The sequence below is a fragment of the Phyllostomus discolor genome, chromosome X, assembly GCF_004126475.2.
Source record: "Phyllostomus discolor isolate MPI-MPIP mPhyDis1 chromosome X, mPhyDis1.pri.v3, whole genome shotgun sequence".
In the NCBI taxonomy this organism is placed as follows: Eukaryota; Metazoa; Chordata; class Mammalia; order Chiroptera; family Phyllostomidae; genus Phyllostomus; species Phyllostomus discolor.
This window is the reverse complement of record NC_050198.1, coordinates 32,896,880-32,921,623: the sequence shown is the minus strand read 5'-3', so window position 1 is coordinate 32,921,623 and position 24,744 is coordinate 32,896,880. Positions and strand designations below refer to the sequence as shown.

At 40.8% G+C, this 24,744-nt stretch overlaps 1 protein-coding gene across 1 annotated transcript in view; it reads left to right on the top strand.

Moving 5' to 3' along the window:
• DGKK (diacylglycerol kinase kappa) overlaps window positions 1-14,744 on the top strand; it is a 135,058-nt gene extending 120,314 nt beyond the window's left edge. Inside the window, exons 20-29 of the mRNA XM_028523010.2 lie at window positions 1,112-1,208; window positions 1,445-1,552; window positions 2,214-2,327; window positions 2,668-2,802; window positions 4,036-4,196; window positions 4,766-4,907; window positions 5,850-5,936; window positions 9,705-9,815; window positions 11,884-12,007; window positions 13,105-14,744. Coding sequence (XP_028378811.1) covers window positions 1,112-1,208; window positions 1,445-1,552; window positions 2,214-2,327; window positions 2,668-2,802; window positions 4,036-4,196; window positions 4,766-4,907; window positions 5,850-5,936; window positions 9,705-9,815; window positions 11,884-12,007; window positions 13,105-13,184 — 1,159 coding nt within the window. The 3' untranslated portion in view covers window positions 13,185-14,744. The remainder of the gene's footprint in view (window positions 1-1,111; window positions 1,209-1,444; window positions 1,553-2,213; window positions 2,328-2,667; window positions 2,803-4,035; window positions 4,197-4,765; window positions 4,908-5,849; window positions 5,937-9,704; window positions 9,816-11,883; window positions 12,008-13,104) is intronic.
• The last annotated feature ends 10,000 nt before the right edge of the window (window positions 14,745-24,744 follow it).

Here is a 24,744-nt window from a genome sequence, read left to right as displayed (position 1 = left end):
CCCAGGTGGGTAAAAATGGAGACAACTGTACTTGAACAAAAATTTTAAAAAACTAAAGTGCCCAAAGAACCTGTGGTTTTAAACAGAGTCCAAATAATGTTGTGCTAACCTTCTTACACTTGTGCCATGTGGTGGCTTATTTCTGTGGCTCTACTTTAAAAACAAAACCTCATACACACAGACAACAGTATGGTAGTCATCAGAGAGAAGTGGAGTAGGGGGTAATAAAGGATACAGGGGGTGAAATACAGGGTGATAGAAGAAGATTTTATTTTGGGTGGTGGGCACACAGTACAAGGTAGAGATCATGCATCATAGAATTGTACACTTGAAACCTATATAATCTTATTAACCAGTCACTCCAACACACTTAATTTAAAAAATAAATAAAAATAAAAACTCATGGTAAACTCTAGCCAACCTTTCTAGTGATTGTATGCTTCCTGCCTGTTTTTATCAGGGATCCCACAAATCAGCAGGACTTTGTCCTTTCCACCTCCATCCCAAGTCTCCTGATATCCTTCCGTGTCCCATATTCTCTCCACTGGCTCCTCCTCTATAATCTACCTAGTAAACTTGGCTCTAATTCTCTAGCACTGAATTAAGTGTTTGAAAACAGACCTTAGAAAGTCCCTCCACTTTGCCAGAAAAGTTATGCTTCAAAGAAATTGCAGCGCAAGAGTCATATGTTTCAAATGAAATTGATTCCAATTAGCTAAAATCTTGAGCTCCTGCAGCAGCGCTTGCCAGGGTAGGTAGTGTCTACCAGCCAGATCTGCTCATAGCTTTTTATGAGTATTACTTTCTAAATATTGGCTGTCTCTTCCAAGTCTGAATCAATATAAGCAGCAAGAAAAAGTGGCAAATTTACCTATCAGTGAGATGCTGAAGCTTCAAGGGGGCCCAGGAACCCACCTCAGCAGGTGTTTGAATAGGGATACCAGTTACATCATCCTAACATCTCCTCTTGTGTCATTACCATTCAATATGACTCCCCTCTATATGAAGGCACTTGAAGAATAAAATGATTTCCCCTCTTGCTTTTCCTCATCCATTTATCTTTATATTATTCACCCTGTCACTACCTTTCTCTACCCTTATCTTCCTGTAGTAGCCGCCTTAAGAACAAGATGTGGTATGGCCTTTTGGGAAGCAAGGAACTTTTGCAGCACTCTTACAGGAAACTGGAAGAACGGGTACACCTGGAGGTTAGTGGAAAAGAGGGTAATTCTTCTTGGGCATAGAAAAAAAAATCTCATGGCTTTGGGAATCAACTTGTGCCTATATTCTTGGTTCTCCCTGAGCTTTCTTCACTCACAGCTCATGCAAGGAAGGTATAAAGATAAACTTTTTTTATGGATAGCATGAGAAAATGATAGCATGAAGAGAAGACAGAGCCCTACCTCTATCTCTGTAAATGTCCCTTCACATTTGCATCTTTCAGTGTGATGGAGAAGCCATATCCTTGCCAAACCTGCAAGGCATTGTAGTGCTTAACATTACCAGCTATGCCGGAGGCATCAACTTCTGGGGAAGCAGCACAGCAACCACAGTAAGTATGGAACAAGGAACAGGAAGGAAGAAAGGCTTCACTCTTCTAAGGTCTCTCAGAAAGGAGAGCTGGACTAACTGGAGTAGAAAGTGGAGGTAGGGGAGAGGAGAGGAGGTAGGCTGAGAATCTTTATTAGTAGAAGCTATATAAGCAAGGTTTTTTTTAAGACAATTAGCATTTTAGAGCACAAAAAAAGAATCAACCAAAGACCTCAGGATCAGATTAATACTTAGGTATTGCCTGGACTTTGAATTTTCCATTCCTCAGGCCTGACAGATCCTTGAAAGGTTACCTAGGCCATGCTTTTTTCTCCAAGGAGGTCTGTCAATAAAATCTCCTGATAAATTGGCCATGACCCTTTTCCTCTGAGCCCACCCAAGAAGGCCATGAGGCCAATGGGATTGGCCTTGGGTATTTATGATGCTGGATTGAACACAGAGGGAATCAGCTCAGAGCTGAGATCTCAAAGGGAACTAAAAGTTATATCAGTGCCCCTTTCCCAAATTGGCTCCCTGAATTCACCTTTCCCCTTTTAATATACAGATACTCCACTCTTCATGAACTAGAAAAATTCTCACTAGAAGCCTTCAAACTATACCTGTTTGTAATAGACAAGGTATGATTTCTTAAGGGCATATGCGAAACAGTTCTTCCTCTTCAGGAATACGAGGCTCCTGCAATAGATGATGGGAAGCTGGAGGTTGTGGCGATCTTTGGGTCCATACAGATGGCAATGTCCCGTATCATCAATCTGCATCATCATCGCATCACCCAGGTAGGCAGGGGCTGAGTGAGCACCAGAAAGAGACTGAGCTGTGTGATTACAACCCAGGATATGGAGTTGTCCCAGGAATTAACTGCATATAAGAGTGTCATGGTGGAGGGATGAGGTTATCTGGTGGACAGCAAGGTGCTGGCTAAGATTGGAGACAAATGTGGTAGGGACTGAAGGAGCAAAAAGCCGATAGCAGGAATTTCATCCCTGAGATAATCTGACTCACATCCTTGCCAGTCCCACTTCAGAAACACATTACAGCCATGACTGTGGGATTATCAGATTGGTTTACAGTAGTTGCCTCCTTTTCTGACCCATCTTCCCTCCTCTTCTCTGGCAGTGCCGTGAGGTGATGATAACCATTGATGGTGAAGAAGGTATCCCAGTGCAGGTGGATGGGGAGGCCTGGGTTCAGAGTCCAGGCATTATCAAGATTAGATACAAGAATGCTGCCCAGATGCTGACAAGAGATCGGGTAAGAAGGAAAGTGTAGCCTTGGGCTCCTACATTGTCTCAGGTACAACTCTCACTGAGTACTGAATACTTCCAGTTAAGCAGAATTCCTCAAAGGGATGTCTGCCTGCTACTTGCATCAGAGTCACCTTGGGTGCTTGATAGAAATACACATTTCTGGGCCCCACAAGACCCAATGATTCAGAATGGGGATGGGTATTTCCTTGGAACTTGCATTTTGTAAACAAGACCCTGAAACATTCTGATATATACTGACATTTTCAAACCACTGTATAAGAATGTATGGTTTTGGACAAAACTGTCCTCCCTCCACTGCACAGAGAGCTAAAGACCTTGGGTAGTTACAGAGAAATCTCTTTCAAAAAGAGAATGTTTTAAATAAATTAATTGTATTTTTTTCATTACCATTTCCTCCCCTTATACTCCCATCAACAATTCACCACACTGTTGTGCATGTCCATAAGATTCTTCATTGAATATGGTCTTTAGGTTTCTTTAAGTTTCCTTTAAATGCTGCATTCACAAATGTCACCTACCCCTGCTAAACCATCTAAAGCTAGAAAGAAGCCATTACTGATCAGATGTTCAATGCTTGGAGGCTTTCTGATCTGAAGACAGTACACAGAAGCAGCAATAGAGAGAGAGGGGAATTCTAGTTTATAAACTGCCTACTTTGTGCTAGACACTTAACATGTATCCTATCAAGCAGGTCCTCCCAACAATTCCATGAGATAGATATACTCATTCCCATTTTACAGGTGAAGAAAATGAGGACCAGAGGGGTTAAATAATTTGCTAAAGGTCATAAAATTAGTAAATAATAGAAGGAAGATTCAAAATTAAATTAGGTATTTCTGACTCTAAAATCCATCACAACATATTGCTTAGATTTCACAAAGAAGAGAGCATGAAATGTGTTCCACTGGTTTATTGATAATGGTTCACTGATATAAGAGTTTCTAGAAGGCAGACATCTATCTGACTGAAGCATATTGTCCTAAGATTCAGCATAGTAACAACAGCAGCAAAAACTAAAAGTGCCTAGTAAAAAAGGAACATTGAAGAACCTAGTAAAATGATGGACAGATGTATAGGTGTGTAGGTAGGTGTATGGGGGAATAAATGGGGTCCTCCTTACCCACTATACCCATAAATATCAGACTCAGAGGCTCATCTGTCACATGCCCTCTTAGCTACAGTAATCATTAGGATCTACCACTCTCTTCATCTCTAGGACTTTGAGAACTCAATGAAAATGTGGGAATGCAAGCATACTGAAATTCAAGCTGCCTCTCGACCTCAGTTGAACTCCCAGGAATCTCAAGGTGGCCTCTCTGATGAGGAGTCTGCCAAGATGCAGCTCTTAGCTCAGCTTGCAGAAAATCTCATAAGCAGGTAAGTGGAACTAGCCCAGGCACAGGGTTGAGAATCCTAAAAAAGATAATAAGAAGGCAATTTGTGTCAATTGGCTACTGGGAAGCTTGGTCTCAGAAAGGAGTCTTACCCAGAGCTCTGAAAATTGACAGGGACCTGGACAATCCCAATAGGAAGTGGTCTTTGTGCTCAGTAATAAGACACCTTGGACCTCTCTCATTAGACCCAGAAATGAACTTTGACTTCCTCCAGCTTCTCCAGACCCAACAGGACTAAGAATGTTTATCCTTGCTCTTAAATGTAAGGAGGACCTTGGAGTTCCTGAAGTCACCTGCCCTCCCCTATTCTGTCCTCTAACTCTCCCAAAGCACACAGTATCTAATACAGGTAAGACAAGGATGGACAAAGATGGATACCTAGAGTAGAAATTTTTTTGGCACAAATGGCTACCTAGAAACAAATAGAAATAGCAGAAGGGTATTAATTTGGGTACCCGGGGCTTTCTATTCTTACCCCAACCCTCACTAGCACCCCACACAAGAAGTTCTTCAGAACTCCAGACTCATCTATCTGTCCTTGTTTTATTACAGGCTTACTAACCTAAGCAAGGTCAACCAGCATGTGTCTGTCCTCATGGATTCTGTGAATGCCAGTGCCAACATCCTGAATGATGTATTTTATGGCCAAGACAGTGACAATGAGGCAGGTGCAGCTTCTTGTACTCCCATAAAGGTAAGAGATCAAGGGGCAGATGAAGGAAAGGAGTCAAACCAAATAAGAAAGATGAAAAGGAACGACGGGGAGATGTAGGCTGCATGAAAAAACTGTGCAAATGATATGTCAGGAAACTGATGGATAGAGAGGAAGATAAGGCAAGTTTTCCTTGACTGTTACAGGTCCAGAGGGGCTACTGGGGTAATGCCATACCAGATTTCATCATCTGAAAGGTAGCCCTCTTCCCTGATACTCACCTACTACACTGGCCTCAGGGAAAAAATGGCAAGTGAATGGAGAGAAATTTAGCCTTGGCCCTTCCTTATCCCAGGCAAACTGTTAAGGTGACACCTATCATTGAAACCTCAGCTCCAAGCTGCCTGTTTCCCTCTTGAGGGAAATGTCCAAATTAGAATACTCAATGTTAAATATGCCATTTCATGACTTTATCTATCCATTGCTAGAAGATTTAAGGGATGCTTCTAATAAGTAACTTTAGTGGTAGGTAAATGATACAAAAGGGCCAGATATAGGGTCTAGGCCTCCTAAAATGCAGTTCACCTATTTATTTTGTGCCAGATCCTAGTGGGAGAAGACCTGGAGCTCAAGACCTAGAATTTAAAGAAGAGAGATAGCTGGGTCTAACTTTACCTACCATGGAAAAGGTAGTTTTAGCTCAGTGGCAACAAGTAGCCTTACATTTACTCTGTAGTTTGCATATTTCCTATACCCATAGCACTCAATCAGTGATGCCAAATGCTAAATTGTGCTGTCCCACTTCATAAGCATACCAATACAGCTACAATAGTTGACAACTAGCATTAGTTCTGACTGGTTGGCACCTATAGCCACATCCTAGTAGCCTGCTCCTCCCTTCCCACAGAGAAGCCAGCTGCTGCATGCTTACTAACTAACAACTCCTCTGTCTTTGTCCTTTCCCTTACATTCTTCCCCTTTCAGATTCTAAGCAGAAATGATGCAGTAGATGTTACATTTAGTCTTAAAGGTCTCTACGATGACACCAAAGCTTTCCTGGATGAAAACTTGGTGAGTGGAGGGCATTGGAACAAGGGAGGGAAAAATATCCCTTCTGAAGATGGCCATGGTCTATGTTTGGTTCTAAGAAATTGGAAGACATATAGGAACATTTTAGCCAGTGCTTAGCTGGCAGTTCATTCTGTGTTATCCTCACCCAGGGTTGTAATTGATTGTATCACTTCATAGGTTGTGCTAATCAATAGGGACTGCCATATCATTGAAGAAAAGTCTCCCCTTCTCCTTTGGCAAATGTCTCTTGTGTGCCGGCCAATAAAAAGTAGGTTGTTCTCATCACACCTAAAACAGCTTCAGTAGAAGGTGAGCTCTTTTGAGCTGCTCTGTATCTCCCAAGTGTCTACATACATCTTTCACCACGTGGGAATATAGTATGGAATCATGGGGAAAGTTGGAAAACTGTGGGTTCAAGTCCCAAATCTACTACTTACTAGCTATGTTAATTTCCTAAAGTGGCTGAAACAAAGTACTAAACTCTGGGTGACCTAAAACAACAGAAACATATTGTCTCACAATTCTGTAGGCTAGAAGCCTGAAATCAAAGTGTCAACAGGGACATAATTCCTTTTGAAACCTGTAAGGGGATTCTTTCTTGCCTCTTCCTAGCTTCTAGTGATTTGCTAGCAATCTTTGTTGTTCCTTGTCTTGTAGATGCATTACTCCAATCCTCCCTCTTCACATAGTGTTCTTCCTGTGTCTGTCTGTCTTTAAATGGTCATCTTCTTATAAGGATACCAGTCATACTAGATCAGGGGCCTACCCTGCTCCAGTATGATCTCATCTTAAAAACCAATTATATCAGCAGTGACCCTGTTTCTAAATAAGGTCATATTCTGAGATACTGTGGTTAGAATTTCAATATAACTCTTTTTGGGGGGTGTGGGGAGGGGACACAATTGAATCCATAACACTAGCTGTGTGAAATAATTTCACCTCTCTGGATCTCAGCTTCCTTATCTACAAAATAGAATTTGTCATCTCTACGTTTCCAGGTTGTTGTGAGGATTAAATCAACTATTGTAATTAAGTTCCAAGTTGTGCTTGGCACATACTAGCAGCCTAATAGATGGTAAATTTTATTAGTGTTAGGGAAAATGGACTGAGGCTCAGTTTTTGAGTTATAAGAATAGTTGTATGTTTCTCACAAGACAAAGCCTATAGGCACACTTGGTAAGTGCTCTGATGAACCAACTAACTGATCATGACCACACCATTTTGGGGTTGGCTGCTAAGGCCATGGGACAGGTGCTGTTCTTGCTTGTCATCTAACTATGGTTTATTTGAAGAAGGTCTTCTGAGTTGATATTCCAAAAAGTGCATCCACTTTCCCTTTTCCATTTATACATCTAATTGGCATACTACACAGGCACCAGAGAGGCTAAGGCAATCAGGTCAGGCTGTCCCAGAATCTGAACCCCAATCTAGAGTCTCTCAGCCTTAATCAATAGTAATAGGAGTACCTTCCATATATAGGCAGAACTCAATGGTTTTGCCAGTTTTGGCAGCAGGGAAATATGGGACCTTGTACTTTCATTTCCACTCGAACTTTCTTGAGGCTCATGGCATAAATATTGGTTCCCATCAGCCAACAACCCAAATTGAACACATACCACATTTAACACAGGACTTGATAAAGTATTCCACACACATACAACCAAATTACACCAGGGTCAGACAGCAGCTAACTGAGAATGGCCAAGTATCTCCAGAAAGGCTGTGTCATAGAGGTGGCATGGAGATAAGGCTTATTTCTTTTGGGTGTTGCTATTCCTTCCCTTGAAGGAGGATAGTACAGAGTTCAGTGTTGGCAGAGGGATATAAATTTATGATGAAGTAAACCCCACCCAATAACTTCCACTTCCCTTATTTAGCAACCTCATTTGTGCTATGGGTAGTAATGTGTTGGGACAGGAACCAAGAAATAAGCAACAAAGTCCTCTAAGTCCATTTGCACATTTATTTCAGAGAAGAGTCCTAGACAAGCTTTCCACTGAGCCAGGAGGACAGGAAAAATAGAGCACAAGACTCAGTCCCACCCACCTACTATTTTTCAGAGCCTGAGTCTCCAGATATCAAATAAGAAGTCATTATGGCCCTGACCAGTGTGGCTCAGTTTGTTGAGCATCGTCCCACAAAGCAAAAGGTTGCTGATCAGGACACATGCCTGGGTTGTGGGTTCAGTCCCCAGTGGAGTGCATATGAGAGGCAACTGATTGATGTTTCTCACATCGATATTTCTCTCCCTCTTTTTTCCTCTCCCTTTCCCCTACCTAAAAATAAATAAATAAAATCTTTTAAAAAAAAGTCAATAGGAAGTCATTTTATTCCTTTCTTATTATCATTAGGAATCATTTTCCAAGGCCCAAAATTTCTTTTTGTTTTCTGTGCCTTTGGGTTTGACTACCAAACCCCCTTTGAGCATTGCTGGTAAGTATGCTCCTAAGGACTCCCTTCCCCTACCCCCCTTTACCTTTATGGCCATTTCTACCTGATGCCCACTCTCCCCCATCCCACTGCCATGTCTACACAAATGTCCTGTGCATTTGAGTTACTCTGTATTGTTCTAAATCATTACCTGTAAAACAAAATCAAGAGATTATTTGTCAGCACTGATTTGTTTCTCTCATATCCCATCCTGATTGGCCATCACCTCCAACCCCACCCCCACCCATTCACCTGCCACCCATTTGTGACATCTGGCAAGGTTCTACTTATGCACAGCATGAAGCCACATAAGGGTCATGTTGAAAGCAGAGCACATGCTAAGGGGAAAGTTGAGGCCCAGTTGAGTGGGCTTGAAAGGATGTTCAGGTTGAAAATATTAGCATGTATCTATTCTCCCAGCTCACTATTTACTAGAATATGAACTATCTTACCTATGTTCCTAGTTTACCTGAGCTGGAGATAGTCTCATAAGAATCTATTTTAAGTTTCTCATGAACTGAACAGAGTTTATCTTGTGGCTCCTGGGAGTTACTAGGGAATACTTAAGCTGTTTCCTGAACCTGTGGGACAAGCCATCTAGAAGTCATTTCTTACTAAAAGTGAATAGGGGCTAAAGTACAGCCTGGAGAGGTAGGCCCTCTTTGCCAGGAAGGAAATTGAGCCAATCTCTGTTTAGGCCTCTCCTTGCTTCACAAAGCAGACTTTAAATTACAGTAACTATTTAATAGAGATTCTCCCAGCATCCAGCCACCCCACATATCTTTTATGGGACTGTATGGTATAGAGGATAGGCTAAATAGTTAAACAGATCTGGGTTCTGTCTAGCCATGTGATTTTGAACACTAAATTTCTTTGAATCTGTTTTCTCATCTATAAAATAAGAACAATAGTACTTTGCAAGCCATTGAAAACTTATTGGAAAGATGAAATGAAATCATGAATGTACAGTTCCTGGCATACAGTATGTGCTCAAAAATCAGTAGCTGTTACTTAGAGAGACCCCTGTCCTGGACCCTCAACTGTAGAGGTATAACTCAGTGTTAAGTGAGCTTGGTCAAAGGGCCTTTCTGCTTGCCAAACTGTAAGCATGTTCAGTCCCAAGAAAAGCCCCAGCATCTGGTTGTTTTTGGAGGCATCCCTATTGAGAAAGAAAAGAGATTGCTATACTTTTCCATACCCCCAAGTCCAAAGGAGATGGAAGTTGGCACCCTATAGTTCATGGCCACTAGCAGGGAATAAGAGTAGGGTAGAGGGCAAGAGTCTATGAAGGCAAGGTGCTAGGCATTGGACACTCATTCATTTTTCTGTTTTTGCCAGTTGAAAAATGCTGAGGATGAGGCCATACTGCAAATCACCCTGGATGCCATGAATAAAGTGTTTGAAAAACTATCTGAGATCAACTGGATGAATTCAATCCTTGTTCCAGAGGTATGTGACCTGGGGATTGGGAAATAAAGGGGAATAGTGGTTCTTCCTTGGTACTCTACCTTCCTACATGGGCCAGGACACAGTGACCAGTATAGCAGAGGGAGTCCAGTAGTGCCTTTTGGCTTGACCTTAATAGAGCCTCTTTCTCCCATCCCCTCATCATAAGCAGACAGAACAAGACAAATAGCACATTGAAAAATTAGATAAAAATTAGATAACCATGAGAAAGTAACCAGAAAGAACTATCTGTGGCAGGAGATGATTGGGAAAGAATAAGCAAGTTTGGTTTTTTTCTGTACTGTTCTCCCAGCTTCAATTCCCCCTCCTTGCTCAGTACCTGCTGCCAGGACTGGATTTCATCTGGTACATATCATTGTGACCATACCAATTTATGGCCAACCTCTGTTCTAAATACTTGGTTCCCGGACCTCACTGGTAGTTAAATCTTCTAAATACCACCTCTCCCTGCTGCTTATTATCCCTTACCTTTGAGAGCACTGTAGGCTCTCCAGTGCCTTCCTCTAGTAATCATGTGGATTAAAAGCAAATTTAGCATGCCAGTAGTGGCTCCAATATAGCTATAGGGAACACTGTCATTTTTAGGTAGCTCTGAGTACTTTCCTGAGATCAAAAATTGGTCTTATTTAATAAATCAAGTGAGCCCCAAATCTCCACATATCACTAGATAAACTACTCCCATTTATGGTCTAATAGGGTTTTTCCTTAGATTTTACCACCAAATGGAATGGCCCATTTTACACTGTAGGAATCCCTAATACCCCTACTTATGATACCTATGTCTGGCTCCATACACCAATTAAGTGCATGTTGTGAGCAAGCCACACATTCATGTTTGGACTACTGCAACAATCAGTCTACTGTCTAACAGGAAAAGCCATATACAACTTTGGGTCTTAAAGGATTTAATAACTCTCTCATATGCCTTTGCTGCTCTTCATCAGTGGCCTCTGGGAGGGGAAAACATGCTGTTATGCAGAAAATGAAGCAAACTCTTGTAGCATCCTATGTCTCTTATTACTCAGGGCAGCTATATCTCACCAAGCTCCAGAACTAAGCAACTGGTCTGGATACTGAGGAAAATGAGAAAATGGTCCATGGTCTAAGGTCTTAAAATGCAAGATACCCTAGCCTGGGGCATACAAGCCTTTTCTGGGTTTTGGTATTACCATAAAGATGAAGAAGTAAGGCTCAAAAGAAGGACATAATAGATTGAAACAAAGCCATGAAGGTGTTGCTCATTCATGTAACAGTAATCTTCCTCACCTTAAAGCCACAGAAGATTCAGATTTACTTTGGTGGGAAAAGCAGGATAAAGGTCACTTATTCATTGGTCTTTCCAAGGCTTTTCCTGAGAGGCAAGGTCCTGTGCCCTTCCTTTAAGTTTTTTCTCAAAGGCCATTCTGAACATCCTTGCATGTAGCCTAGAAGAGAGAGTAAGTGGGAACCAGAGCAGGAAAAGGACAGATTTCTACTCTTCTAATGGAAGGGTTCAGAGGCATATATAATATATCAAAGAGAAGAAAATCCCAAAGTTTCTCAGAATGTGTTTGGCTGGACTTTCTAACAACAAAGTTAACCTTGGAATAATGTTTTACTGAGACCAGTAGTAAAACAAGCACTCTTTAGCAGGAGCAAGAGGACTGGGAGGCTAAGCTGGAATTAAAGAACCTATATGATCTGTAGAGCAGAGAAGCTACATTCATAAAAGCTATGTGTAGAGAACTTTCTTTGCATTCCAGACAAGGAAGCAGATGGTCTGCGAGGTCTATTTCTATACTTATTTCTACAAGAAGGGTAAAAATAACCACCTTGCAAGGTCATTTTGGAGCTTATATGAGAGCATTTATTAAAGTATCTAACAAGACACCTGGCACAGAGTAGGATTTGGGTAAAGAACAGTTGCCTTCCAAGGACATGGGACTGGTAGATAGCAGATCTATTTGCTTTCCTCAGCTATCCTTTTTCATCATCTTGCCAGGACTCCAGGAATTATTTCTGAATGTTAGGCAACCAAATTTTTGACCTTGTTCTTGCTGTGGTTTCCCAGGAAGAATCTTCAGACACTGACAGTAGAAGCCTCAGATTGAAAGTTAAGTTCCCCAAATCGAGGAAGAAGAAGCTAGAAGAGGAAGACAAGCCTAGATCAGGTCAAGGAGTCCAGGATTTTATTGGTAAGTCTCCTCCACAGGGATAGGGGTCATGAAGACCTCTCCAACAGTCCTGGTACCTCCCAGGAACCTGAAACTCCAATTTGAAATGTTCACGGGTATGGTGGTGATGGAGGAGGAAGCTGGCCAAGAGCCAACCTTAGGCAACACTAAGAAGTCCCTTAGACAAAGTGTGAGTTAGAAAGTGATATGAACACTGGCAGAGATAAAACCTGAGAAGTAACCCTGCTGTGTGGCCTCTGTGATATAGACAGCTGAAGAGAAAATGATAACAGGCAGTTACTTGACTGCTTGCCCCATTCCTGTCCTGAGTTGATAAGTATGGCAAAATAATTATACTTAGATCTCTCTTCCAGTCACGAACAACTACAAAATTTTAGTCCTGCTCCAGAAAACATAATTATTTGATATGAGTTGGAGGTGTCAGTGCTGGGCACCTACAGGGTCAGGAACACATTTTGTGATTACGTAAACATTTTTATTGCATATCTGTTATAATAAGTCCCTGGAAATACAAAATTTTATTGCATTATTTGAATTTTTGTTCCATCCTATCTGCAAAATTAGACTTATGCCAGTTGGTATGTCAGTGGGACTAAAATCAAAGTGCACTTAGTGTTGTCAGTTATACTGATTATAATGTCAGTGGCCTCTCCTAAATTTGGGACCTAGATAACTTGAAAGTTTGACATATAGTGATAGTGGACATGGGGGAAAGGGGATTGAGGATGTCAGTTTGTTTTGTTTTTGAAAAAATATGAGCTGGCACAAAATTTGGTCCAGCATCTCCTGGACCAAATTGTGTTTTCTCAAGTCTTGTCCATGGTGTTTGACTCCATAAGAATCTAACCATTGGTAACCAATGGTATTTGAGTCTTTCTAAAGTACCATGGGTTTTCATGTTCTAAAAAATTCTATTTGTGTTTGGCTCACACAGTGTCAGCTGGTTTTCTTGGATGGTTCAGAGATGATTGGTACAGTAGAAACAAACCAGTCTGTCTCCTAACAGACTCTTTGTTTGCTCTCTTTAGGATCCATGCATTGGGGCATCCAGCAAATGTACTAACCTCATTATTTCTATACTTGTTTTTTCTCTAAAGGAAATTTGTGGCATCGCAGATATCATGAAGACATAGCAAAAATTGATGGCCCTCCAACATCATCAACATTTCAACTATAGCCCTTTAAAGCTGGAAGGAGAATTCACAACATTTAGAATTCTACTAAAAACTCTCAAAACCTCAGTACAGGCTAGACTAAATTATTTCAGAACAAACATGAGCACCACCAAGAAAGAGCCTCGAAATTCATTACACTAACACATTTTTCCTGGAGTCAATCAGGTCTCCTTAGAGTCAATCATCTCATTGGCCAAAGATTCCTGCTCTGAGTTGTCTTATTCAGTTATTCTCTTTGTGCACCTTGAGCAACTACAGCATTTAATGGGGATAAGTTCTTTATGAATGGCCTGGGATCTACAAAGGATTCAAAGGAGTTCACCTCTTCATGAAGTTTGAGGATGGTTTTCTCTAACAGAAACTACTGATGCTAGGGAATGAATGAAATACTCTCAGGGAGATGAGCAGAGGGGTCAGGATCACCAGACTTGGTTGTGTTTCTCCCCCAGTCCTGCCAGTTGCAACTTGAAACTTCAGGAGGTCTCTTCTTCTTGGCTTATTAAGATGAGAATGAAGTCCTGGGGATTTGTCCATTTGCCTATTACAATGATCACGTGAAATATTTCCTCATAAACGTGGATAATGCTCTCTCTGCAAATTTTTTTCTTTTTCCCATGTGTGCATGTATGTCTTTGCACATGTCCAGGTGGTGCTCCTGTGGCTGTGTGGGCCCACTGGTTGGAATTCACCCCAATGGCAACCATACAGGCTCCCTTTCTACTACCTTGATTCTAGCCTGCATGCTTCCATGGAGTGTCTGCCTGCATTCTTGCTGGCTTTTTTAACTCAAATGTTTTGCTGCTGTGCTGCAGTATAGATTATGTATAGAGACATAAACATGTATATATTATATTATATATTTTTAAGAGCTGAGAATACAACTTGACCTCTAAGTGACCCTATAATTTATTCTGCTAACCCAGGAATCCCTCCCCACCCTGATCCCATCTCCCACCCCCATTAATTTCCATGCACATGCACACACACACACATACCCTCCACCAATTGCCCTAGCACTTGATGGAACTTCTAGTCTTTTGGTGCATTTTCAGCATCTTTGAAGTAGCTGGAATCTATCATCTACAGCCCAGCTGATCCTGACACCCTCTTAAAATTCTGAGCCAGGCCATGGAAAGGAGAACAAAACACCAATGCCCTAGGGAAGGGGGCTAAGCTATTATGCTGCCTTTTTTGCTCTATTTGTCCTGGACTCTAAATTAGCAACTTTCCCAACCTGTGTTGTCTCCCTTCTAAAAAAAAATAAATAAAAAAAATTTAAAAAAAGACCAGATAGAGCAAACAGGCCTTGAATTCTGTGACTTTGATGCCTGAGCTAGAAACTGCCTGACAATCAAGTTAACAGCCTAGACCCTTCCCCACCAGCTCCATCTTGGCCTGCAACTTCTAGACAGGCTGTTGGGTTAGTCCCCAAATCATCTTTGAATTTCCCATCATCCTTCCCTGGAGTACAGGAGCCATTCAGAGTGACCAGAAAGAACATGGGCCTGGAAAAAAAGAGGCTAAGAGTCTCTGCTTCTCCCATGTTTCTTCCAAATTTCCATGAAAACAACCTGTGCTAAAATTGCTCCCAATCCCAATAAGCATCTTTTCAGTGTCCATTCCCAGTCAGGCAAACCTAGTTAAAATCCAGTGTCCAGAGAGGTTCTCTGTAGTCTGCCTTATATTCCCCACTCTACCCTCAAGTCATGCCTTTAGGTAAATGTCCCTTCCCACTTATCAAAAGAAAGCCAGAAAACTGGCTTCTCCCTACTTCTGACAAATTTAGTGTGCTCAATTACCTGACTCTCTCCAGGCTGATTCATTGAGGTGCAAAATTCAGACTCCAAGCACTGGTTTTCAACTCTGAAATTACACCAGCCTAGCCCACTTAAACCAGCCACCTCTGCAGGGATGAGAAGAATACTAACAATGGGTTTGTCCTCAAATGTCTGATTGCTGTGCCAAACAAATTAGGAAGTTTTAGCTCTACAAATTCAGAAGAATATTAATGGAAAAAGATAAAACATTGAAAACTTACTTAAGCATCAGCATATGTGAATTTACTGTACATATTTAAGTGGGGGGGGGGGCTGTGCTTTGGCTTTCTCTGCATCATTCCTTCTTCCCAGGAGGAGGTATTATATTAAATCAACAAGGTCACCATTGCAGCCTGACTTCGTTCCTCTGTGGTTGCACATTAACACCTGCACACACACTCACAAAATTGGAAACCAAGTTGCCTTGTTCTTAGAAGAAACTTATTCAAAATGGGAATTTTCCAAATGAGCAAATTTAAGAAAACAGAAGGAAGTCCTGGGAGAAGGTAGCCATATCTTGGCAGTGCCGGAGCCCGGCTCTGTCTTCTAATTCTGTTTGTCACTGATGATAGTAAACTATAATAGGATTCCAACTCTTGTGCTTAATTTGCTGACTTAAAAATGTCTTTGTACACTGTAATATTACTGTTGCTCTGTTGTACCATCTGGATTCCATTTCACCCACCCGGAGCCAGAATGATATTGAACAAAACTACACAGATTTGGGGCTGGAGTCAACTCATGGAAAAGAATTGATAAATGATTAAGCCCAGATGCATGTGTGGTTTGCTAAATCTCTTGGTTACCTCCTAAACTGCTTAGTTACCAGTTGCTTCCCCAAAAGGAAGACAACTTGCTGAGCATCTGTACTTGCATGAATTAGCTTGCAAACAAAGCAAGGAATGGTGATCTGTTTCTCAAGGGATTTGGCTTAGCCTCTGGATGCATGAGCTAGTTTGAGGACTTCATGATTAACTCTTGCAGTAATACGATTGCTTAGGTGGTAGGACCAGGCACCAAATAGCCATTTCAATTATGTTATGAAATGCCATTAAGAGCAAAAGTTCTGGGGTTTGGTTGCATCTTTGGTAGCACTTTTTGAGGGGTTGATTGAGTGGGCAATCCCCAGCAAGAACGATGGGGAAGAACACCAAGAGACTTGGACTGCCAGTAATTGCTTCTTGTGTCAATACTACAGATCAGAAGCTATCAGCTCTCTCTCCAAAAAAAGGCCTGCACTGTGTCCAAAAGAGCAGGTAAAATAAAGAAGAGATTTTCAACTTAATAAATAAGGTTAAAGGACAATCAGAAGAAACAGTTGGGGTCAACATAGTCTTCCCTCAGGACACAAGTAGAATAATTTTAGCTTCATAAGAGGTAGAAACTAATACCAAAGCAACCAAACCCATTAGCACCATTCCCTCCTACAAAGAACCTTGATTGGCAATATGGTTTGTGGAACTGCATTTGTCTATTTATCTGCTAATCTGTAATCCATGTGGTTTTCTGTTCCATGATTTTTCTTTCTTCAGAGGACCCTGCAAATCAGCAGGGCTAGGGGCTGGTTGTGGGGGGTTGGGATCTGGGATAGTTATGGGTAACAGAAAAAGCAGAAAGAAAACGTCCATAAAGTATGCCTATTCCTCCCCCTCCCCACAAATGGAGCACCAGTCCTCAAAGTTAACACAAGTTAATAGTTTTGCTTCTTAAAATATTTTAATAAATGGATAAATATAATTGATACCAGTATCTCATCATTTACCTCATGATGGGGGGAGATAAATGGTGGTAGAAATGGTGGGTGAGCTTGAGTGATATCCAAGCTCTAAACAAGTCACATGCATGTAGGGATGGCAGGTGACAGAGGACAGCTGCAGCACATGCCAAGAATCTCCATCAGGGTGATCATAACACTAACAGGGCTACCACACAAAATTCTAAATCCCAGCTGCAACTTAGGACAATCCTGTGGAGAAATACCTGTCACTGTAATTGTTCAAGAAGCCGATTCTCTGTAGGACCCAGATTTCAATTAAATGAATTAGTTACTGGGGAGGGAAAGTGAAATAGAGGAGTACAGTCCTGACTACTAAACAGATACATAAATGCAAAAGGCACCTTGAAATACTTTTGACAATACAATATACCCACCAAATATACATTACATACTCCTCACCCCTCAAGGGTGTGAAGCAGGAAGTAGTGTTTTGTTCAGATGCAAAATTGGTGCAGCCTGGCCCTGGACAGTTGGCTTGGTTGGGGCATTGTCCCATACAATGGTTGCAGGTTTGATCCCCAGTTGGGGTGCATATAGGAGACAACCAATTAATCTCTCCCTTCCTCTCTAAAAATAAATAAACATATCCTCAGGAGATAATTAAAAGATATTAGTGAAGCCTGGGGTAAAAAAATGCTTTAATTTCTGCCCTAGAGGATCCTGTTACTAGTCACATTTAATAGGTCTGCAACTGAGGCTACATTAGACTAGGATTCCACGAAATGCTATACCGGGGTAATAACTTGGATCTTCTAAATCCTTGAGTTCCCAATATTAAAACTGTCTCTTACTTAGAGACAAACCAGTTGTGATCTTAGGACCACATTTCCGTCTACCCCATAAAATTAAATTCTTAGGCTTTATGAGGGAAACAGCCCTGTTGTTGAGAAGCTACCACCAGGATGGGCTCTGTAATTCATGTTAACAAATTTACGATGAAAACTATGGTCCATTATGGCTGATAAACATAGATGCTAAAATCCCCATCAAAATATTGGCAAACCACATCCAGCAATACATTAAAGAGATCGTACAGGAAGAGGAAGATGGTGATGAGTTAGGAGGAAGCAGATTCCACTCCCTCCTACACACGGGAGAAAAACCTAGCCAGTCTATGGAGGAACAGAGCAAACAGCCAACAGTGCCCCAGCATATATGAAAATAATAGACCAAAAATTGTAGCAGACATTGAAAAGCCAGACAGTAAGAAGAGTGCTTCAGGACAATAAGGTCCCAGGGACCAGCGTGGAGACCAGGGTGGCTGCAGCCCCAGGCCCAACACATGCTGGGTCTGCCACAGGGTCCTTGGAAGAGAGCCAGGTCAACTGCTCCCTCCCCAGTCAAACAAGGTTTAAGCAGCACCAGGAGAGACCTGGTTGCTTGAAGTCGCAGAGGGGAATAAGGACCAAGTGGCAAACACACAGGGGCTGTGAGCACCCACGGAGTCTGTGGATGCTGCTTGGGGAGAATTCAAAGTTGTGCAGTGACAGGCCATGACCCTGATAGTCCCTGGGCTGGCTGGAGAATTGGCTGTGCAAGAAACCAGGCCTCTGTACAGAGCATCAGGCTTGAGTAGGAGGAATTTCTCAAAAAGAAAAAGTGAAAAGAGAGACACTATTTGGGGAATTCTCCTGCAGCAATTGCTCCAGCCTATTCCCCACCCAGCCAGGCACCAATCCCAAGGTTGCACAGAAGGTTGACCAGAAGGCCCTGCACACCCCCATAGCACTGGGAAGGTTGCACACCCTAACCCGTAGGACCGAGGCAAGCTGGCAGAATGTGTGCACGCCCACACCCCAGCCCACAGCAGTAACCCTGGGGAAAGTGCACTCTCAGGAAGGCCTGGATCCTACATCCCAGGTGCCAGGGACAGGCACCAGGCTAGCTCTAGAGAGAGTGCATGCAAAGCTGAGTGCATTGGGAAGGGAGAAAAGCCATACCAATCTCCCCTCAGCCTGCTGCAGCCAGCAAGACCAGAAAAAGCAGTTTGGCCAGTTTGAAACCCACAAGAGCCTTTTTTTTTTAGTAATTTTTAAATTTTTATTATTTTGTATCTTTCAATTCTTTTTTCCAATCTTTACTTCTTTCTTGTTTTAAACCTTCTTCTTCCTTCCCAATTTTATCTCTTCTTCCTTCCTTCCTCTGATTTTTTTTAATACCCACAAGTGAGAAAAAAACCCTGGAACTGTGAAAAGACCAGAATTGGACCGAAAGAGGAGGCATCCCAACAGCTGAGACAGTGTGACAAATTTCACGTTGTTATTACAGAGAACCTGCAAGTTATTGCATATTTGTATTTTTTTCATTATTCTTACATCTTTTATTTTAATAGTATTTTTGTATTCCTCTTCTTTCTGTATAGTTTTCTTTGCTTGGCTGGCTATATTGTATCATTTGACAGGTTTCTCCTGTTCTCTCTTTCATAGTATATTGCTAATTTACTGTCCCTCACTTCACTCGTGTTCCATTAGCACACTACTCAAGGTCCTATACTCTCTATTCTTGTTATCCAGATTACATACATTCTGTCATATAATTGTTGCTCTGATATTGTTGTAAATAATAGCTGTTCCATACAATTGTAAATACTTCACAACACCCCTCCCAGATCTTAGCCCACTTCACAATTTTCTGAACTCTATTACTGTAGTGGTTAGCCCTATTCTGTCACACACTACACCTATTTACTATCCTTTACTCTCACCTTACCTCAGAATCTGAACTCCCACAACCTCACTGCTTTCTAGATCCAACTCACAATCCTTCCCTCCCTAACAACAATCTTATCTTCTTTCCATCCTTTCTAAAAAGTGGGTAGTTCGGTGGAAGATCACAGTTAACACTATACATAGCCAAAGGATCTCCTATCTCTCCTCTACCAACTGCAACTGTAAATCTCATAGAATACTTTCCTGCTGTCTTAAACCATTTTGCCTTCCCTCCAACTGATCGCAAAAAAGAGTAGGTGGAAGCAGTGAACACAAGGACACCTACTGGAAGAGAAGACCCAACAACAAAGGAACCACCAGCAGATAACAACACAAGAAGGTGAAGGAGGGACTGGAAACCACACAAACCTCAATCTAAGACCTATCTGGAAAAAAACTAAATAATGGAGAAACTACTCAGTACAAACAACTGAACAAGAGCAAGAGAGAACCCTCAAAACCTTGTACTCACAGAAGAACCAGCTTCAACACACCCCTCACCAGCACAACAAAATACAAGACATAGTGGACAGAGTGATGCTCACTAGACCAGCTGGTGTGAAAGACCAACCAAAGAAAGACCCAACAACAATCAAAACCCAAAGACAAACACAGAGCCAACTTAAACAACAGCCCAAGACCAGTGATCTTGGGAGATTAAGGAGACTGCACCACTGAATCTCACAGGTATTCTATCACAGAAGTTCACACCATAAACCCAGGGAACCAGAACAGATCAATTTAAGAAGCTGAGGCTAATAAGAAGTCTCACAAACAATAGGAAAACAAAGAAACAATCCCCAAATGAAAGGAAAGGAGGAAGCTTCAGAAAGAATGCTAAATGAAATAGAGGCAATTCAATTATCAGATATTGAGTTCAAAGCAATGGTTACCAGGAAGTTCAACAATCCCAAAATGAACTACCAGAAACTACAGGGAAACTACAAGGAACTCACTGAAAACTATATCAACATGAAAAAGAAAATAGAAACTATAAACAAGGGCCAAGAGGAAATGCAGAATACAATTTCTGAACTGAAGAACACAACAGAAGGAATCAAAAGCAGGACTGATAAAGCTGAAGATCAGATCAGTAAATTGGAGGACAAAGCAGGAAAAAAAATAAAACACCCAGAAAGAGCAAGAAAAGGAAAAGAGGCTCAGAAAGAATGAAGAGAGATTAAGAGAAATGCAAGACAATATGAAACATAATAATATCTGTATAATAGGGATACCAGAAGGAGAAGGAGAAGAGCAAGGGATAGAAAACCTATTTCAAAAAGTAATGATGGAAAACTTCCCTAATTTGATGAAAGAAAAAGTCACACAAATCCAGGAAACACAGAGAGTCCCAATCAAGAGGAACCCAAAAAGGCCCTCTTCAAAATACATCATAATTAAAATGGAAAAATTCCAAGACAAAGAGAGCATCTTAAAGTCAGCAAGGGAAAAACAGGAAGTAACATACAAGGGAGCCCCCATAAGGTTGACAGCTGACTTCTCAATGGAAACACTCCAAGCCAGAAGAGAATGGCAAGAAATATTCCAAGTAATGAGAACCAGAGGCCTACAACCAAGGCTACTTTATGCAGCAAGGCTCTCAATCAAGATAGAAGGCCAAATAAGGAGCTTCCCAGACAAAAGAAGTCTAAAAGAATACACCTCCACCAAACCAGCTCTGCAAGAGATACTAAAGGGACTGCTTTAAGGAAAGGAAGGAAAGGGAGGGAGGGAGGGAGGGAGAGAGAGAGAGAGAGAGAGAGAGAGAGAGAGAGAGAGAGAGAGAGAGAGGGAGAGAGAGAGAAACACAGGTACGAAAATGGAAATGAATATGTACCTACCAATAATAAACTTAAACGTAAATTGATTAAATGCTGAATCAAAAGACATAGAATACCTGAATGGATAAAAAATGTGCTCCCTACAAGAGACCCACCTTAGGAAAAAAGACCTACACAGACTGAAGGTGAAGGGCTGGAAACAAATTTTCCAAGCAAATGGACAGGAAAACAAAAAACCAGGGTAGCAATACTAATAACAGACAAAACAGACTTCCAAAAAAGGGCCATAAACAGAGACCCAGAAGGTCATTTCATAATACTCAAGGGAAGAATCCACCAAGAAGACTTAAACATTGTAAATATATATGCACCCAACATAGGAGCACTCAAATACATAAAGAAAGTCTTAGACAACTTTAGAAAGATATTGACAGCAACACAATTATAGTGGGGGATTTTAACACCCCACTGTCAAAAATGGATATATCTTCCAAGCAAAATATCAACAAAGATATTGTGACATTGAACGATACCTTAGATGAAATGGACTTAACTGATATAGAGAGAGCCCTTCATCCCAAAGAAACTAAATACGCATTCCTTTCTAATGCATGTGGAACATTTTCAAGGACAGACCACATGATAGGACACAAAATAAGCCTCAACAAATTCAAGAAAACTGAAATCATACCAAGCATTTTCTCTGACCACAAAGGACTGAAACCAGAAACCAACCCCAAGGGAAAACAACCCAAAACACTCAAAATCATGAAGATTGAGTAGCATGCTATTAAACAATGAATGGGTCAAGAATGAAATTATAGAAGAAATCAAAAAGTTTCTGGAAACAAATGAAAATCAACTCACAATAACCCAAAACTTACGGGACACAGGGGAGGTAGTCCTGAGAGGAAGTTCATAGCAATACAGGCCTATCTGAAAGAGATAGAAACATTTCAAAGAAACAACCTAATCCTACGCCTACAAGAACTCGAGGAACAACAACAGAAAGACAGCCCAGAGCAAGCAGAAGGAAGGAAATAACAAAGATGAGAGCAGAATTAAATGACATAGAGACTAAAACCACAATTCTAAGGATCAATGAATCCAGGAACTGATTCTTTGAAAAGATAAAGAAAATCAACAAGCCTTTTAAGCAGGCTCATCAAGAAAAAAAGAGACGGGACCCAAATAAACACAATCAGAAATGAAAGAGTAGAGGTTACAACTGATACCACAGAAATACAAAGGATTGTAAGAAATTACTATGAAGAACTATATGCCAAGAAATTTGAAAACGTAGATGAAACGGACAAATTTCTAGAAAAATATAATCTTCCAAAACTCAATGAAGAAGCAGAAAACCTAAACAGACCAATAACAGGAAATGAAATTGAAGCAGTAATCAAAAAACTTCCAACACACAAAAGCCCGGGACTCGGTGGTTTCACAGGAGAATTCTACAAAGCATTTAAGGAAGAGCTAACCCCTATCCTTCACAGACTATGCCAAAAAATCCAAAAAGATGGGAGACTCCCAAACTCTTTTTATGAGACCAACATCATCCTAATTCCAAAACCAGATAAAGACACAACAAAGAAAGACAACTTCAGGCCAATATCTCTGATGAACATACACGCTAAAATCCTCAACAAAATATTGGCAAATAGCATCCAACAATTTGAAATATTAAAAAGATCATATACCATGACCAAGTGGGATTCATCCCAGGGATGCAAGGATGGTTCAATATTCACAAATCAATGTGTAATACATCACATAAACCGGAGCAAAGACAAAAATCACATGATCATATCAATGGATGCAGAAAAAGCACTTGATAAGGTACAGCACTCATTTATGATAAAAACACTCAGCAAAGTGGGGATAGAGGGACCATTCCTCAATATAATAAAGGCCACATATGAGAAACTTACACCCAACATCATACTTAATGGGCAAAAACTAAAGTCTTTTCCATTAAGATCGGGAACAAGATGAGGTTGTCCATTTTCACCACTTCTATTGAATATACTATTAGAAGTTTTAGCCATGGCAATCAGACAAGAAAAGGAAATAAAAGGCATCCAAATCGGAAGGGAGGAAACAAAATTGTCACTGTTTGCAGATGACATGACAGTGTACATAGAAAATCCTATAGATTTCACCAAAAAACTGCTTGACCTGAAGCTCCAGTGGCGCAATCGGTTAGCGCGCGGTACTTATAAAAAACTGCTTGACCTAATAACTGAATTTGGCAAAACAGCAGGATACAAAGTCAATATCCAGAAATCAAAGGCATTTTTGTACACCAACAATGAAACAGCAGAAATCAAGAAAAAAATCCCACTCAATATGGGAAAAAGAAAAATAAACTACCTAGGAATAAACCTAACCAAGGAGGTAAAAGACCTGTATGCAGAAAACTATACAACAGTGAAGAAAGAAATCAAGGAAGACACAAACAATTGGAAATATGTACCGTGTTCATGGATTAGAAGAATTAACATCATCAAAGTGTCCATACTACCCAAAGCAATTCACACATTCAATGCAATACCTATTGAAGTACCAATGGCATATTTCACAGACAGAACAAACACTTCAAAAATTTATATGGAACCATAAATGATTCCGAATAACTGCTGCAATTCTGAGAAAGAAGAGCAAAGTAAGAGGGATCACAATACCTGATACCAAACTGTATTACAAGGCCACTGTAATCAAAACAGCCTGGTACTGGCATAAAAACAGGCACATGGACCAGTGGAGTAGAACAGATAACCCAGAAATAAACCCAACTCTCTATGGTCAATTGATATTCAACAAAGGGGACAGTAACATACAATGTAGTAAAAATAGCCTCTTCACAAAATGGTGTTGGGAAAACTGGACAGCTACATGCAAAAAAAATGAAACTCAAGCACCAACTGACACCTTACACAAAAATAAATTCAAGGTAGATAAAAGATTTAAATATAAGCCATGACACCATTAACGTCCTAGAGAACACAGGTAGGAAAATCTCAGATAGTTCACACAGCAAGTTTTACTGATATGTTCCTTAGAGCAAGGGGCATAAAGGAAAGAATAAACAAATGGGATCTCATCAAAATAAAAAGCTTCTGCACGCCTAAAGAAAATGGTATTAAAATAAAAAAAGAACCAACTGTATGGGAAAACATATTTGCCAATGATACCTCAGACAAGGTTTTAAGCTCCAAAATATATAAAAAACTTACATGACTCCACTTTAAGAAGACAAGCAACCCAATTAAAAAATGGGCAAAGGACTTGAACAGACACTTCTCCAAGGAGGACATACAGAAGATCCAAAGACACATGAAACGATGTTCAATATCACTAGCTATCAGAGAGATGCAAATTAAAACCACAATGAGATACCACTTCACACCAGTCAGAATAGCTATCATAAGCACAGCAACAAACAACAAGTGTTAGAGAGGGTGTGAAGAATA